This window comes from Hippopotamus amphibius, chromosome 12 (assembly GCF_030028045.1).
Source record: "Hippopotamus amphibius kiboko isolate mHipAmp2 chromosome 12, mHipAmp2.hap2, whole genome shotgun sequence".
NCBI classification, from domain to species: Eukaryota; Metazoa; Chordata; class Mammalia; order Artiodactyla; family Hippopotamidae; genus Hippopotamus; species Hippopotamus amphibius.
Window position 1 is genome coordinate 39563571 of NC_080197.1, and position 17548 is coordinate 39581118.

Sequence of the window (17548 nt, forward strand, 5' to 3'; positions counted from 1 at the left end):
TGTACACCAACTACGCTTCAAAAAAAAAGTTGTTTTGAAAGAAAAAAAAAGAATTAAGGTACTTCATGCACAGAGAGTTGCAGAACTCTAATGTGGCAGAGAGAAATAAAAAGTTCAACACCTAGAGACAGAATTCCACTTAAGGAAGATATCTGTTTTCTCTCTGCAAATTACTTTGATAAGCCACAAGGGTATAGGCCTTGGGGCAAAACCAGACAACCCAGGCTTGACACAAAGTTAAAAAGAAAAAAAGAAAATGGGGATCCAGAAACAAAGCTGGATGCTAGAGAATTAGTCGAAGAGATGGTTTCAAAGTTTCCCAAATGGGGACAAAGGATTACTCGTTTTGATCTTAATGTTCACTTGAGCCTACACATATATGTAGGTTTGTGGTACTTCCTCCCTGACATGTAAAAGGGAGGCTCAGAGAAATTTTCTTCTAAATCTTAAAAGACAAGATGATCACAGCAAGCTGGGGGACTTGACCACATTCAAGAGGCCTGATATATGCTTTCTTCTTGAGAGGCTACATCCGAGGTTTACACATATTTAATATAAACTTACACACATACATACACATACTACATTATAGGAACCGAAATTATTTTTGTAGCAGTGAATATACTTTTTATTTTTCTGGTTTTTAACTTTAAAATTATAGGTTAGTTACACTTTTATTTGAGGGAGAAACCTGAAGAAAATTTTAAATTTAAATTTACTCTAAAAATATATTTTAAAAAATGTTAATGTGAATACAATATTCTATCTTTACTTCTTATACAGTGGAATTTGAATGAACTAGTTTTATATGTATATATTGCATACATAGAGATATGCAGAAGACAAACAATTTAGCTTAAAACTTCATAATTTTTATATTCAGTATATTTAACCAATACAAGGAATTTCATTACACACTTAAAAAATATTCACAAAAGCTGAACAGGCCCCAGTATTATGAATTTATCTTATATTCTAAAATAAAATTTTGGTTGACAAATTCCAACTACAAAATATGATTAGGAAAAAAGACTGATAACAGAAGAAACCATTTGAAAATGAAGCTGCCCTAAAAAACTAAATTATAGTGCTGCCAATGTGAAGTATGCAGCCTTACTAAAGTTGATTTCATTTGAAAAGATAAGCTACCAAGACTTTTGGAAAATATAAAGTTCCAGTAAGTTAATTAATCAAGATGAAAATTCATATAATATTTTGCATGAATCAAAAATGTGCCTGAATCATGATTTTCTACAACAAAGCACATAGACTGGAGTATGAAAGCCTGAATGTCATGGGCATTGTGTGTTTGTGTTGTTGCTGCATTGCTGGTGTGGAGGCTGATTTTCAAGTACAGAGGAAAGGACTCTGTCAGTGATGTAAGAATGTAAGAATCCCATCAATAATGGAAAACACCAAGCTCTGTGTAGTGGTGTCTTGTAGACAAAATAAATCCCTATGGGATTCCATTGGTAGGAGTGGAAGAGAAAGTGGTTCACTCTGTTCATTGAAAGATGAAACAGGGGCTAGAAGAACTACAAAAGAAAAAGTTTCTCATGTGGACTAAGAAAGATGGGCGGGGGCTTCCCTAGTGGCACAGTGGTTAAGAATCCACCTGCCAATGCAGGGGACACGGATTCGAACCCTTGTCCAGGAAGATCCCACGTGCCATGGAGCAACTAAGCCCATGGGCCACAACTACTAAGCCTGTGTTCTAGAGCCCTCGAGCCACAACTACTGAGCCCACGTGCTGCAACTATTGAAGCCCGTGTGCCAGAACAAGAGAAGCCCGTGCACCACAATGAAGATAGCTCCCACCCACTGCAACTAGAGAAAGCGTGCGTGCAGCCACAAACACTCAATACAGCCAATAAATAAATGAATTTAAAAGGAAGGAAGGAAGGTAGGAAGGAAAAGAGAGAAAGCAAGCAAGCAAGCAAGCAAGCAAGAAAGAAAGAAAAAGAAAGGAAGGAAGAAAGAAAAAGAAAGAAGGAAAGAAAGGAAGAAAGAAAGAAAGATGGACGATGGAAAAACTTAGCCTGATTCTGAGCAGTTTGTGGGTCAACCTAATTTGAGCTAAAGGGCACTTTTATCCCACTTAAAGTATCTTTGGGGAATCATAAGCTGTCCACTTATTGGTTAAGTCCTGAAATAAAATAAGTTAGTTTGGCTGATATTTTTGTCCGATCTAGAGCACCTCTGCATTTTTATCAATAGAATACAACAAGTGAAACTGAGTAAAACCTATGATTTTGGCTTTCTCAGTGTGTTGATAACCATTGGCTCCCATCCTATCACTCCTTGTTTCATCAAGAATGTGGTTCTTCAGAGCTGGCCTTCTGAGAAAATTTACAAAATTGGAGAATCGCATTGCTGGATTGTTGAGTTCATGCCCCTCGTTAAGACCCCAGGAACTGGGATTTATAGAAGGTAAAGAATTGCCAGGAACCACAAAGCCAGAGCCAGAAGCCATGGTTCTCTGCACACTTAGCCTCATGGTCCTGCTCATCAGAGGTCAAAACATGAGCCAAAGGACATGATAATTTGTACTTGTTGCTGCTTTGCACTTCACTTCCCATTTGCATGCCTGTCAGTATCCATCTTTTTCCAAGAAGACCTTAGACCATAATATACTTTAAATCTCCATCAACAGTTTGATCAATCCTAGATACATAAAGGATTTCTATTCCATATTATACTTATTGGTGGATTCAAGAAAAATAATTGGAATACATGCATTCTATACAACACTTGGAGAGAAAGTCCAATATATTCCTAATAAAACATAAGTTAAAATTATGTGATATAATAATGATACAATGTTGACCTAGTTAAGATTTTATATGAAATATTTCTAAATTCTACTAGAAATAAAAAGCTTCAGAAAAAAACATTTTCATGCTGGCTAGAGTTATATTTTATGCTAAATTTTGAGATCCTTTTTAGAGGAGATCACCTATAAGATTACTTTCCTATTTGGTTATTAACCTAACTGATGTTTTTTTTTTTTTACTGGATTTCACATGTGCTGCAGATCCTGCTGGGAAAGCATAAAACCAGACTCGTTTAGGAAGAGGCAATGTGGCTACATGAGAAAAGCTGCCATATGTGAAACCTCACTTTATGCCTGTTGAAATTTCTGTATTTCATGTCTCCTAGGGACAATGTCCATTGTGCTATTGTATAATTTTATCAGCATGAACTTCTGCTGAATATTTTCTCTTCTCTTCAAAACCCATATTTTGGTAGAGCTGACTTCAAAACAATGTTACAACATCTGTGCCCATACACCTGGGAGCCATTGAAGACATATCCTAAAGATTATCCACATTTTCTAATCTTACAGAATGCTGTGAAATGAGAGGAAAAGGTTATGTATTTTTCCTGGTCTGGAATTTTTTTGAAAGGAACTACTTTCTGACTCTTTAGAAAGATTCTCAAAAGAAAACCAATATTTCTAAGGCTGTAAATAATATCCCTACAAATTTAACAGAATACTCATTTGTGGGTTTTTTTTTTTTTTTTTGCAGATAAGAGTAGCTCTCAATGTGTATGTGCAACTTTCCATTAAGAGACACAAAACCTGGAGCTATATTCTCAAACTGTTTTCAAACAAGACTCCTCAGTAACTAGGTGAAACAAAAGAAAGCAAAAGAACATTCTACGACTTTGAATTTATTTACTACTTTTCATCTGTGGCTCAATCAATAAATCAATGGCATCTTCTTTTAAAAATAGAAATTATACTTGAATCATTATTTCTCAAACAGAAGACTGAGCACCTGACCAAAAAAAATCTGCAATGTTTCCCACCTCACCTTTCATTAATTGTTCCATCTTGTTCTATCTTTATGGATTAAATAGGAGATGGTACTATAAACTAAATGGGCAGGACAACTTGCCGTTGAAGGATAATGTAGACTATGTGAAATTTTTTACAGCTTCAAAATAATCAGGAATGGACTTGAGGAACTCCACATGTGCATTCTCTTGACTTTGTCATCAATTTATCCAATTATGATAAATGCTAAACACTTAAGGTGTGCTTACTCTGTGTCAGGTATTGTTGGAGTTGCTTCACATTGCTTTACTCAAAGTTTCATCACAATCATATGTGACAGGTACTTTAGTCATCACCATCTTACAGATGAGGAAACAGAGGCACTGAAAGACTAAATAATCTGCCGCAGGTCACCTAGCTTGTCAGGGGGCAGGGGGCAGGGCTGCTGCAGCGTACCCCAAATCTACATTGCTCCCTTTTCCTTCGCTTACTTTCCTTATATGTAACAGAATAGCTTTTAACTCTTACTTTGAAGCGAAGAACAAGATGATACAGGTGATTAATTTTAAGTTATGTCAAATTTAAACAGTAATATTCTAGGCGGGGCCACATTAATTATCTATGGTAAAGAAGGGAAAACTCAGTTAATTCAAGCCCACAAGTGCTATTACTCTCCTACGGGGAAAAGTCAAATTTAAACAAAGGAATTCAACTTCAAAGTTGCTACAAGCGAGTAGCGGAATTTGATCTCACTTCTTTTCCATGTGCCATTCTCCCATTTGCAGAAGAGGATTGGCATCCCTAGGAGGGAGAGCTAAACTTGTCAGTAATTGGAGGAGTGCTACGTGCTGGAGAAGCCACTGGGAGAAGGATGACAAGTCATCGTGTGCTGAACACGAGCTTTTTTCCCTTGTAGGTCAAGTTAAAAAGAGGACAATGTACCAGTTGTTTGATGTTCCTCATTTGCATGTCCTGAGGCACAATATACAAAGTAAATAACTTCTGCTATAGAGAAATTAAGCAGGCAGATGCAACATCCTGTATTTCATATTTTACAAGTACAACTGACTATAACCAAGCAGGACCCTACGGGGCCTTCCCGGAACAGACCCCTCCCCCATATCCACATCTGTAGCTCTTCTCTGAAGGACCCAGATAAGAATATCTCATGCATATTTCCTGAATTTTTCAGATGCTAAAACCAACACCAAATGGAAGAAATTAACTACTTGATGATCACAAACATGTAGCCCCCAGACCTTCTGGAGCCTAAGGATTAATACTGTTAACTCGCTGCCCTGTTACCTCACCATCAACCAATCAGAGAACTGTGCATGAGCTGATCGCATAACCTGCTATCCCCTGTGCCTCCCCTGGCCTTTAAAAAGGCTTTGCTGAAACCCTTCAGGGAGTCTGGGACTTTTCTTTCCATGGCCCTGCAATAAGCCTTTCTCTGCTCAAAACACTGATGTTTCAGTTTGTTTGGCTTCTCTGTGAGACGGGCACAGGAACTTGTGTTCAGTAACAAAAGGAGCAAGGCCATATATCTGTATTTCAAGTTAGGATTTTATCAATTTTCTATTATCATCCTCAGACATAAAATTCTGCAAAATATCATTTACTTGACTTGCCAGGAACATGGTTTCATGAGTCTGAACTAGGATTTGCAATTAGAGAAAAGGTCATTAGAGGCATAGACACAGAAGAATATTGTGCTCTAAAGGCAGTGGAAATTAAAAAAAGATGTCAAAATCACTAACATGACTTAGTAATTAAACTGTGTCAATGCTGCTGCCAAAATGAGTTCATAACTTGGAAGCTGTACTTACTATTGACCTGATTTTACAATTAAGATCATGTGTTTTCATTTGGAAATGAAATTGATCACTGTATTCTATAAACAAGGCCTGTCAATTTATTACTCTGTAACTACTTTGCAAACACATAGTTTGGACAAACATATTCATGGACAAACTTATAATTTAGCAGGTTCATATAATGTGCACATTTTACATAAATTGCTTCCTTAGTCACCACCATATGAAGGATGACAATGAAATCAATACAAAATGGTTAATCTATTTAAAATGGCTGTTTTATGTTCTTGGATTGGAAGAATCAACATTGTGAAAATGACTGTACTACCCAAAGCAATTACAGATTCAACACAATCCCTATCAAATTACCAATGGCATTTTTCACAGAACTGGAGCAAGAAATTCTACGATTTGTATGGAAATGCAAAAGACCTCGAACAGCCAAAGCAATCTTGAGAAGGAAAGACGGAGCTGGAGGAATCAGTCTCCCTGATTTCAAACTATACTACAAGGCTACAATGATCAAGACAGTATGGTACTGGTACAAAAACAGAAATATAACTCAATGGAACACAATAGAGAGCCCAGAGATCAACTCACGCACATATGAGCACCTTATCTTTGATAAAGGAGGCAAGAATATATAATGGAAAAAAAGACAGCCTCTTTAATAAGTGGTGCTGGGAAAATTGGACAGCAACATGGAAAAGAATGAAATTAGAACACTTCCTAACACCATACACAAAAATAAACTCAGAATGGATTAAAGACCTAAATGGAAGGCCAGACACTATAAAACTCCTAGAGGAAAACAGGCAGAACACTCTATGACATAAACCAAAGCAAAATCCTTTTTGACCCTCCACATAGAATAATGGAAATAAAATCAAAAATAAACAAATGGGACCTAATAAAACTTAAAAGCTTTTGCACAGCAAAAGAAACCTTAAACAAGACAAGAAGACAGCCCTCAGAATGGGAGAAACTATTTGCTAATGAAACAATAGACAAAGGATTAATCTCCAAAATATACAAGCAGCTCATGCAGCTTAATACCAAAAAAGCAAATAACCCAATCCACAAATTTAGGAAGACCTAAATAGACATTTCGCCAAAGAAGACATGCAGATGGCTAACAAACACATGAAAAGATGCTCAGCATCACTAATCATTAGAGAAATGCAAGTCAAAGCCACAATGAGGTATCACCTCACACTGGTCAGAATGGCCATCATCACAAAGTCTAGAAACAATACATGTTGGAGAGGGTGTGGAGAAAAGGGAACCCTCCTGCACTGTTGGTGGGAATGTAAGCTGGTACAGCCACTATGGACAACAGTTTGGAGGTTCCTTAAAAAACTAAAAATGGAACTACCATTATGACCCAGCAATTCCACTACTGGGCATATATCCTGAGAAGACCATAATCCAAAAAGAAACATGTACCATAATGTTCATTGCAGCACTATTTACAATAGCGAGGACGTGGAAGCAACCTAAATGCCCATCAACAGATGAATGAATAAAGAAGATGTGGCACATATATACAATGGGATATTACTCAACCATAAAAAGAATGAAATTGAGTTATTTGTAATGAGGTGGATAGACCTAGAGTCTGTCATACAGAGCGAAGTAAGCCAGAAAGAGAAAAACAAAAACTGTATGCTAACTCATATATATGGAATCTTAAAAAAAAAATGGTACTGATGAACCCAGTGACAGGGCAAGAATAAAGATGCAGATATAGAGAACCGACTTGAGGGCACGGCATGGGGAGGTGGGGAGCAAAGGAGAAGCTGGGATAAAGTGAGAGAGTGGCATTGAGATATATACACTACCAAATGTAAAACAGCTTGTGGGAAGTTGCTGCATAACATAGGGAGATAACCTTGATGATGGGTGATGACTTAGAGGGCCAGGATAGGGAGGGTGGGAGCGAGTAGCGGGAGGGAGGGGATATGGGGATATATGTATAAATACAGCTGATTCACTTTGGTGTATCTCAAAAACTGAGATAACAGTGTAAAGCTATTATATTCCAATAAAGAGCTTTAAAAAATAAATAAGTAAAATAAAATGGCTGTCTTAAAGCCATTTTAGATTTTCTAGGACTTTCATCCATCTTTAATCTAGTCCATAATTTCTAGTTCTTAGAGGCTTTCTCAAAACTATAATTTAAAAAAAATTGAATTTAAATGAATAATAAAAACATCCTCATACTCTCTGAAAGGACAAAAAACTGTTACAAGAATCTTCTTTTGCTACTTCTGGATTTTATTCTACTTTCAAAAGTAGGTTTAGAATTAAAGAAATGTTCATTTTTCCCCTTGACAGACTGCAACTGCAAGAGGATAACTCTGATGGTTGAATTCCAGGCAGGAATCCAAAGACACTCTTTATTCTTGACGGGTAATTTAAGAGTAGTCCTACCTTTTTCACCTTCTTTTTCTTCTTGGTCATCTGTTAGTGGAATCACTTCTGGTTGCTCCACGGTCGTGGCAACTTCTTGGTTTGATGAAAGCTCTAAATAGAATGAGACAGAAGGGTACTCAGGGATGTTTCAGTTGGAATCATTGAAAAAACAGTGACTAAAGCACAGCTAAAGTTCTTTTTTCCCCTCCAAGTTTCTACAGGTACACAAAGCAGAACACTACCACTATTCTCTAGTAATCACTGCTTTAAGCACACGAGTCCCCCACTCCTACACACCAGTACATATAGAAGTCATGATCCACAGTTTCACCTCATTCTCAGATAACAATATATTCTGGTTTCAATACCTTCTGTTTCCATATATGAGCTCTGGGACTCTGCCTCAATTTTTATTTCATTCTCCGTTGAATCATCCTCTTGTCCTGTTAAGAACAGTGGTTGAAAAATGAATGTGATATGCATGACCACAGCTTTATCCCTGGCTTAAAAATGCAAACATTTTAGGAACTGGGCTTTGATCATGCCTGGAGAGGTAGAGAACAGTTTTGAACCAAAGTGGAGGGTGAAGATGTCATTTTGCAAATCATCAAAATTATATCAATTACTTTATGAGAAATATCCAGATAATGTAGGCAAAAAACTCTTCTTTGAACTGACTGGTGTAATTAATATTTAGCTTACAAATACACTGAACATCAATGGATACAACCTGGATCTTTTGAAATTTTAAATAATTTCTGGGCTGCAAGGGTTAATTATATTCAATTTCCCTTTATTATATGGCTATTTCCTCTATTGAGGATTCCTAGAAAATTAAAGCACTACTTGTTATTTTCATTCTTCCATCAAGACAGCATAGAAAAACTTGAGTTAATGTGAGCACACAGAGATGGGGGTTACCTAACAACTCAACCATTCTCATAAAACACCTACTAAATACAGCAAAGGTCAGGAGAGAATTCAGCCAACTCTTGATTACTCCAAGGCTGATTATCTAAGAATGGTTTTTATTCCACACCCCCTGCATCCTCCTCCTCTCCCCTGCGGAGTTTAGAACATGTAAGTGCTAAGAGAAGAAACTGAAATCTGTCCATTTTGCATCATTTTAATGAAAGATGTTATGCTAAGGATATTTATACTTAAATTAAAAAAAAAAAATTCCAGAGCTAGAGGTTATAGGCTCAAAGGGGAAGCAGAGGTGCTTGGGCTCTTTGTCTGGGTCCGTCCGTGTGGGAGATGCATCAGTGTTCCAAGTTGTCTCTACTTCTGTAAGAGATCTCTTTCCCTGCCTGTGACCATGTGATCTGCAATGGCTCCTGTGAGAAAAATGTACCCAGCCCATATGAACAGAAAATACAGTATGTGATCTCTTGTATATTACTTTTTTGTACTTGCTTTCTGTAAGATTAATCCTAGTCATTGCATACATTAATTGTCCATTCTTTTTCATTGATGTGTATCATTCCATTGTAGAAATATGTTTCAGTTTGGGACTAAATAACACTGCTAAAAAACATTCTTGTACGTGTCTTTTGATGGACAGATGTACTCGTATCATTTGGGTATAAACCAAGGAGTGAAACTGTTAAGCAACAGGCAACACATATGTTTAGCCTTACTAGCTCCTGAAAAACAGTGTTCGGAAGTGTTTGTTGCATTTTCTGCTCATACCAGAAATGTATGAGAATTTCATTTTTGCCCTTTATTCTTTAGACTATGTTGTGATACAACTGGTCACAAAAGTCTTTATATGGAGCAGAAAGCCATGCAAAATCTTCCCCCCAAAACCCATTTCCATCCTTTTCACCTCTGGGTACCATACAGAGTGATCACATCTTTGCATACTGAGTCCCTTTGCCTATTCACCAATTTATTATTCTCCTCATCACACTGTAATATAGCTGTATCAGAGTCTGTTTCCCTTATCGGGTTAGGAGCACTGTGAAGATAAACATTGTTTTATTAATATTTCTCTTACTAGCACCTACTAAAAAGAGTGATCAGTAGATGTCTATTTAACTGGCCCTCTGTTATAGAACTCATCAATGTCTGTAAATAGTAATTAGGGAGTGTAACTTACTCCCTGTTATACCTTTAGGAACAGAGCACGAAGGCTACTAAGCCCTTCATACACTATAGTTATTGCGAAGAACCCTGGAAGAAGAATTGAATATTTTAGGCAAGTCACAACCTCTTTGGGCTTCAATTTTATTATCTTTAGGAAAAAAGGACCAGAAACTAGATACTATCTTAGATTCCCTTCATCTTTGGCATTATACGAGGATATGTCTCCTGGTAAAGTTTCTAGTCATCCCTGACATTTGTTTAGTGGGAGGACGATGTGGAGGGAACCTTCACTGCTTCGAGTGAGCCTCACTCACTATCACTGTTGATGGGGAACTGACCATCACATCTCCTCCCAGTCATCGCTGGGACCCTAACTCATTATCTGCGATCTGGCTTTGTCTGTACAGTGATGGGGAAGAGCAGGGCATTTGGAGAGTAGAAGTAGCCACTTCACTGCAGTGTGTCCAGTCCCAGTGTTCCATTCCATGCATTTTCAGAGGAAGTCCACCAGGAATAATAAGATCGCAATTCACCAGGGCCTGGGGCACCGCTGATAGGGTGGGACCCCCTGGGGCCTGGGTGGTAGCCTAAGGCTGTGATGAATACTAGGGATTTTCTTTCTGACCAGTAAGCTCTGGCACTTCACTTTGAGGATAAGAGGCCATCGCAAAGCATTTTTTGGAATATTCCTCTCCCCTGCTCCTTTCACTTGTCTCACTCTTGATCTGTTTTCACCTGTGTGCTTTACATATTTTGGCAATCTTTTCGTGAAATGAAAATGTGTGTATTTTCTTCTTTCTCATTTTTCTGAAATTAAGTTAGTGAAAAATGGGGAAAAGCAATGAGGTTCTCAGCTTTGAAATCCAAGAATGCTCACACTTGCTCGTGCCTGAGCCACGCCGGGATTCGGTGTATCACACGGAGGAGGAATGTGTGAGCTCCGAGCCCGGCACCCAGGCCTGCTGCGTGTTAATGACGAGTCTGGGGGCTCCGGCCCATCTGCCTTTCTCTTCAGCCACTCAGACATGCTGCATTCCATCCCACTTTCTTGACCCCATGGGGGCACGCTTTATGTCTGCCTCTCTACACTCAGCCTGGTTGAATTCCACCCACTGTCCTTTGCCCTAATCCCTCCCGGCAGAGGAAACAAAAGAACATAAAGGATCCCACAGTTTATATATATACTTTTCATACAGTGAACTCAATCATCCATACTAATGGGAGGGGACCATAAGAACAGATAATCCAAAAATCCATTCACTTTTCTTTAGAAATAGATCACATGATTGTTTCTTGGAGGCCTAGTAATTAAGTTTGGCTCAAGCTAATGCTTTAATTAATTTGCATAAAAATTGGTCTGGGAACATCAGTCTGGAATTAAACATTTCTAGAGGAGGATAAACCTAAACTCACTTCGTAAATGGACTGTTTTTGAACAATAGCAACAATAATAGAGTTTTGTTGTTTACAGATTATTAGATGCTCAGATCTTCCTAAGAACAAAGACTTTGTTTCTTTGATGCTTCACTTAAAAATAGAAATTATGTCCTTTTGTTAAGCTTGAAACTTTATTGCTGCTATTATTCAAAACTCTACTTTTACTCTGTCTGAAAATACCCCAAATTAAGAGTAAAGGTAAACCTAGGTTAGTGTGGATTTGATCATCTTCTCGGCTATCCTTAGTTTTCTCCTAGGGCCAATAAAATTTACTTTCCCAATGTAAATTATTTCTATAATTATTTTTGTAGTTACAAAAGAAAGTCAGTTTTCTTATAGAAACACTTAAAAATGCTTACAAGTATTGAGAATTATGAATAATTTTACAATGAAGGGATTGTCACTGTTAATACTGTAAACTGCTATCATTCTCGTGTATGTGTGTGTATGTACATATGCATGTATGTATACATATATACATACAAATATATGTATCTGTGTGTAAGTGTGGGTCTTTGTGTATGTCTGAATATAAAAAATATGTAACTATACATGCATATACATATATATGCACATACATACACAAATATGCAGTAATATATAAATGTATCTTGGTATTGAAATGAATTTACACTTTGACTTGCTTTTTTAGTTTACATTTTTACACTGTCACTATAATTTCTTCAGAAATCTTATAAGATGCATTATGTTCCATGTTATGGACAAATTTTTGGATGTTCCCTTTTGTTTTTTATTTTTGCCATCAAACAGTACAGCAATGAACATTTTAGTGAATACATATCTCTATACTTTTGGTGGGTGTTTAAGATAAATTCTTAAAGCATAATTCTTGGATCAAAGTGTAAACATTTTACTCTTTTATTATATTTTGTCAAAACTGCTGATGAGGAGGTTATGCCCTTTTATCTCCACTCAATGGTGTGTGAGTGTGTTTGGATACTCTCTTCATACCAATTCTGTGTATTCTGAATCGTACTTAAACGTCTGCTATTAAAAAGGAGAAGACACTGAAATCATGTTTTATGTGCAGCTCTTCAAATAACGAAGAGATATGTCATCTCTTCATATTTACAGTGACTATATTTCTTCTTTTGTAAATTATAAGTGAGTCCTTTGCCCTTTTTCCTCTTGGGTTGTTTATTTTTTATTGATTTATGAGTTCTTTATTTTTGTAATAAAAAAATTAATTCTTTGTCACTTAGGCTCAGAGTACTTTTCCTAGTAGTTTTTCTTTAGAATTTAATTACAACCTTTATTTATCATGTCAAAATGTTTTCAGATTTAGCCACTCTCCTCTTTTATGACATTTATGGACATATACACACACATAGTGCAGATATATATGTATGTGCATGTATCTTATAACATATATGTATACAATCATGTGTTTGTATATATTCACATTTCAAAAAGCAGTCCTTATCTCAAAATAAAAAATATATATACCCTTTGGTTCTTCTAGTCTAGTATTTTTGTAGTTTCATTTTTACCTTTCATCTTTGCTCCTTTTGGAATGTAACTTGGCATAAGGAATGAGACTGGGATTCAGTTTATTTTTCCAAATGGCCAACTAGTTGTCTTAATGCCATTTATTGAGTCATCTGTCTTTAAAAAGTCAGCCTGAATATGTACTGAAATCCCAGATATCCTGGTGTCTTTATTCCGTCTCATTGATCAGCCTGTCCATCCCTCCAGGAGGGATGCACTGGTAATCACATTTTTCAAAGACCATGTCATGTTTAGTCTATTTATTCTGTCACTGACTGTCAATATCCTACGTGTGAATTCCCCATCGCATTTCCAATTGGATTTTATTCATATTGTATCTTTCTGTGTCATCTGACACATAAAAACCCATCATTGTTATATTTAATCAGGGATTTAAATTTGTATTGATATAAAATGACCAACTCTTTCTCACCTGAGACTTTTTGCTAGCAGTCTAACTGGAGAGATTCTAAAGCAGTTTTTCATGTTTTCTTTGGATGTTCATTTCCCAAATATACTTTTCTCTAACTTTGCATTTTTAAAGCATTACTATTTTATTGAAATTAATTCAATCTGAGTGGCTTTTACACTCAGTAAAGTAACCTAATTACATTTACTGTTGTAATTATTTGCCTGTGTTTCTGTCATCTTCTTTGATATACTGTGTTTCTGTTATACTGCCACTTTATTATTTTTATTTGTAGTACTGAATATACTCTCATGTTTGGTATGATCTTCAGAGGAAATTAGAAGGTAAGATTTATTCCTTTAATTTTGTGATTTAATTCTATTTGTAATGGTCATAAAATGTTTCAAAGTTATTCTTAAACCTAAATTATATTGTCAGAACCCATAGCACAGTAGGATTTTTAGTTGTTTTTTTTTTTAGAAATTTATTTATTTATTTATTTTTATTTATTGGCATTGCTGTGCACGGGCTTTCTGTAGTTGTGGAGAGCAGGGGCTACTCTTCTTTGTGGTACACAGGCTTCTCATTGCAGTGGCTTCTCTTATTGCAGAGTACAGGTTCTAGGCGCTCAGGCTTCAGTAGTTGCAGATCATGGGCTCAGTAGTTGTGGCTTGTGGGCTCTAGAGCGTAGGCTCAGTAGTTGTGGCACATGGGCTTGGTTGCTCCATGGCATGTGGGATCTTCCCGGCTCAGGGCTCGAACCCGTATCCTCTGCATTGGCAGGTGGATTCTTAACCACTGTGCCACCAGGGAAGCCCAAGGATTTTTAGTTTTTTATTATCATTATCGAAGTCAGCATTGTATGCGACCCTCCCTGGAACACAATAATTTTTAACATGCCCCTTCAAATTATTACCCCATCTGTGCCATTTCTGAATTGATTTCTATTGACATCTCTTCTAAGTCATACTTTTCTGTGTCTTGTCAAGTCAGCCAATTAATAATCCTACAATGGCCTCTGAGTGTTCGAGGAAAAGGAAGAGTTGCATGCCTCTCACTTTAAATCAGAAGCTAGAAATGATTAAGTTTAGTGGGGAAGGCATGTTAAAAGCTAAGACAGGCTGAAAGCTAGGCCTCTCGCATCAAGCAGTTAGCGAAGCTGTGAAGGCAAAGGAAAAGTTCTTGAAGGGAATTAAAATTGCTTCTCCAGTACACACATGAACGATAAGAAAGTACACATAGAATAGCCTTGTTGCTGATATGGAGAAAGTTGTAGTGGTCTGGATAGAACATCAAACCAAACACAACATTCCCTTAAGTCAAAGCCTAATCCATGGCAAGGCCCTAACTTTCTTCAATTCTGTGAAGGCTGAGAAAGGGGAGGTAGCTGCAGAAGAAAAGTTTGAAATCAGCGGAGGTTGATTCATGAGGTTTATGAAAAAAATCCACCTCCATAACTTAGAAGTACAAGGTAAAGCAGCAAGTGCTAATGTGGAAGCTGCAAGGAGTTATCCAGAAGACCTAGCTAAGATCATTAATGAAGGTGGCTACACTAAACAACAGCTTTTCAATGTAGATGAAAGTCTTCTATTGGAAGAAGATGCTATCTAGGAATTTCACGGCTAGAGAGGAGAAGTCAATGCCTGGCTTGAAAGCTTCAAAGGACAGCCTGACTCTCTTGTTAGGGGCTAATGCAGATGGTAACTTTAAGTTGAAGCCAATACTCATTTGCCATTCTAAAAATCCTAGGAGCCTTAAGAATTATGCTCAGTCTACTCTGCTTGTGCTCTATAAATGGAACAACAAAACCTGGATGATAGCACATCTGTTTACAATATGCTTTACTGAATATTTCAAGCCCACTGTTGAGACCTACTGCTCTGAAAAAAAAGATTCCTTTCAAAATGTTACTGTTCATTGGCAATGCATGTGGTCACCCAAGAGCTCTGGTGGAGATGTACTATGAGATTAGTGTTGTTTTCATGCCTGCTAACACAGTAACCATTCTGCAGCCCATGGATCAAGGAGAAATTTCAGCTTTCAAGTCCCTTTATTTAAGAAATATATTTCATAAGGCTGTAGTGGCCATAGATAGTGATTTCTCTGATGGATCTGGGCAAAGTAAATTGAAAACCTTCTGGAAAGGATTCACCATTTGAGAAGCCATTAGGAGCATTCATGATTCATGGGAAGTGGTCAAAATATCAACATTAAGAGGAATTTGGAAGAAGTTGATTCTGACTCTCATGGTTGACTTTGAGACGTTCAAGATGTCAGTGGAGGAAGCAACTGCAGATGTGGTAGAAGCAGCAAGAGAACTAGAATTAGAAGTGGAGTCTGAAGATGTGACGGAATTGCCGTAATTTCAGGATAAAACCTTCAGCGATGAGTATTCACGTCTGTGGACGAGCAAAGAAGCTGGTTTCTTGAGATGGAATCTAATTCTGGGGAAGATGCTGTGAAGAGTGTTGAAATGATAGCAAAGGGTTTAAAATATGACATAAACTTAGTTAAGAAAGCAGTGGCAGGGTCTGAGAGGATTGACCTCAATTTTGAAAGAAGTTCTACCGTAGGTAAAATGCTATCAAACAGCATTGCATGCTACAGAGAAATCATTCATGAAAGCAAGAGTCAATGATGTGGAAAACGTCACTGTTGTCTTATTTTAAGAAACTGCCACAGCCAGCCCAGCCTTCAGCAACCACCGCCCTGTTCAGTCAGTAGCCATCAATACTGAGGCCAGACCTTCCACCAGCAAAAAGATCATGACTCACTAAAGACTCAGATGATAGTTTGCATTTTTTAGCAATAAAGTATCTTTTAATCAAGGTATGTGTATTTTAGTAATAATGCAATGGCATTATGTCTACAGCAGACAACAGTACAGTGTAAACATCACTTTTATATGCACTGGGAAACCAAACATTCATGTGACTCACTTTATCGAAATATTTGCTTTATTGCAGTGGTCCGGGAACAGAACCCACAGTATCTCCGAGGTATGCCTGTACAAACATCTTTGGAAACACTGGCCAAAACAAAGGCGTTCAGGGCCTCTGCTCATAAAACTTGCAGAAACATGAGACTGCATGGAGATTTCTTCCAATACTTCTTTTTCATGCCCAGTAATTTTGTCGATGACCCTGTTGGATATGAGGTATGTTTCAATTTCTATACATGTCTTGAGTTTCATTCTAGGATCAGTTAAGTTATTTAGAAACAGTTTGATCCTTTCAAGTCTTGTTTTTAAGCTGGCTTGCGGAGGACAGGAGCAGCATTTAGTGTATTGCTAGTTTTGCTCCACTACTGAGGCAAACCCCTTCCGAGCCCTCTGTGAGTTTTTAAGTTTTCCAGCCTGGCTGGTGGGAACAGGCACTCCTCTCAGCCCTGTGGAAGCTCCGGGTATCATTCCCTCAAGTCCTCTAATGTTCTTTACCCAGCCTCTTATGCATGATCAATACTCAGCTGAAGACTTGAGGGATTCCCTCTGAGTGTTCCCTGTGCGAAGCTCTCCTGTGCGAAGCTCTCTCCTCTTGGGGACTCTGCCTGGGGAACACTAGATACCTTGGCCTTCCAGGACTCTCAGCTCTGTGTCCTCAACTCAGGGAGTCCGCTGGCCTGTGCACTGTGGCCTGGAAAGTCTCTCCAGACAGTCAGTGAGGACAGCCACAGGGGTCACCTCATTTCCTGACTCTCAGGCATCACTGAGACTTACCAAATTTTAATATGAATTGGTGCTTTTATTCTCCATGACAGTGGAAATACATTAGCACACTTTAATTCACCTCATCGTGGTAAATGCCATTATTGTGGTATATTTTATTTTTACAGAGATTTATTTTATTTACTTTTTAACTTTTTACCTTATATTTGAGTATAGTTGATTAACAATGTTGCGTTAGTTTCAGGTGCACAGCAAAGTAACTCAGTTATACCTATATGTGTATCTATTCTTTTCCAAATTCTTTTCCCATTTAGATTGTTACATAATATTGAACAGAGTTCCCTGTTTTAATTCTATCTTAACTCCCACAGTACATTATTATTATTACAAGCATCATTATTGACTTGTACCATCACCACTCACTTTCA

The 17548-nt window shown here is 37.5% G+C and overlaps 1 protein-coding gene across 4 annotated transcripts in view; it reads right to left on the reverse strand.

Annotated features, from left to right (window-relative positions):
• Positions 1 to 17548, reverse strand: part of MACROD2 (mono-ADP ribosylhydrolase 2) — a 1919130-nt gene that overhangs the window by 73182 nt on the left and 1828400 nt on the right. For all 4 annotated transcript variants that reach the window (XM_057703765.1, XM_057703767.1, XM_057703766.1 and 1 more), the window contains 2 exons: positions 8382 to 8456; positions 8032 to 8124 (listed from right to left, as the gene is read on the reverse strand). In XM_057703765.1, the coding sequence (XP_057559748.1) occupies positions 8032 to 8124; positions 8382 to 8456 (168 nt within the window). The remainder of the gene's footprint in view (positions 1 to 8031; positions 8125 to 8381; positions 8457 to 17548) is intronic.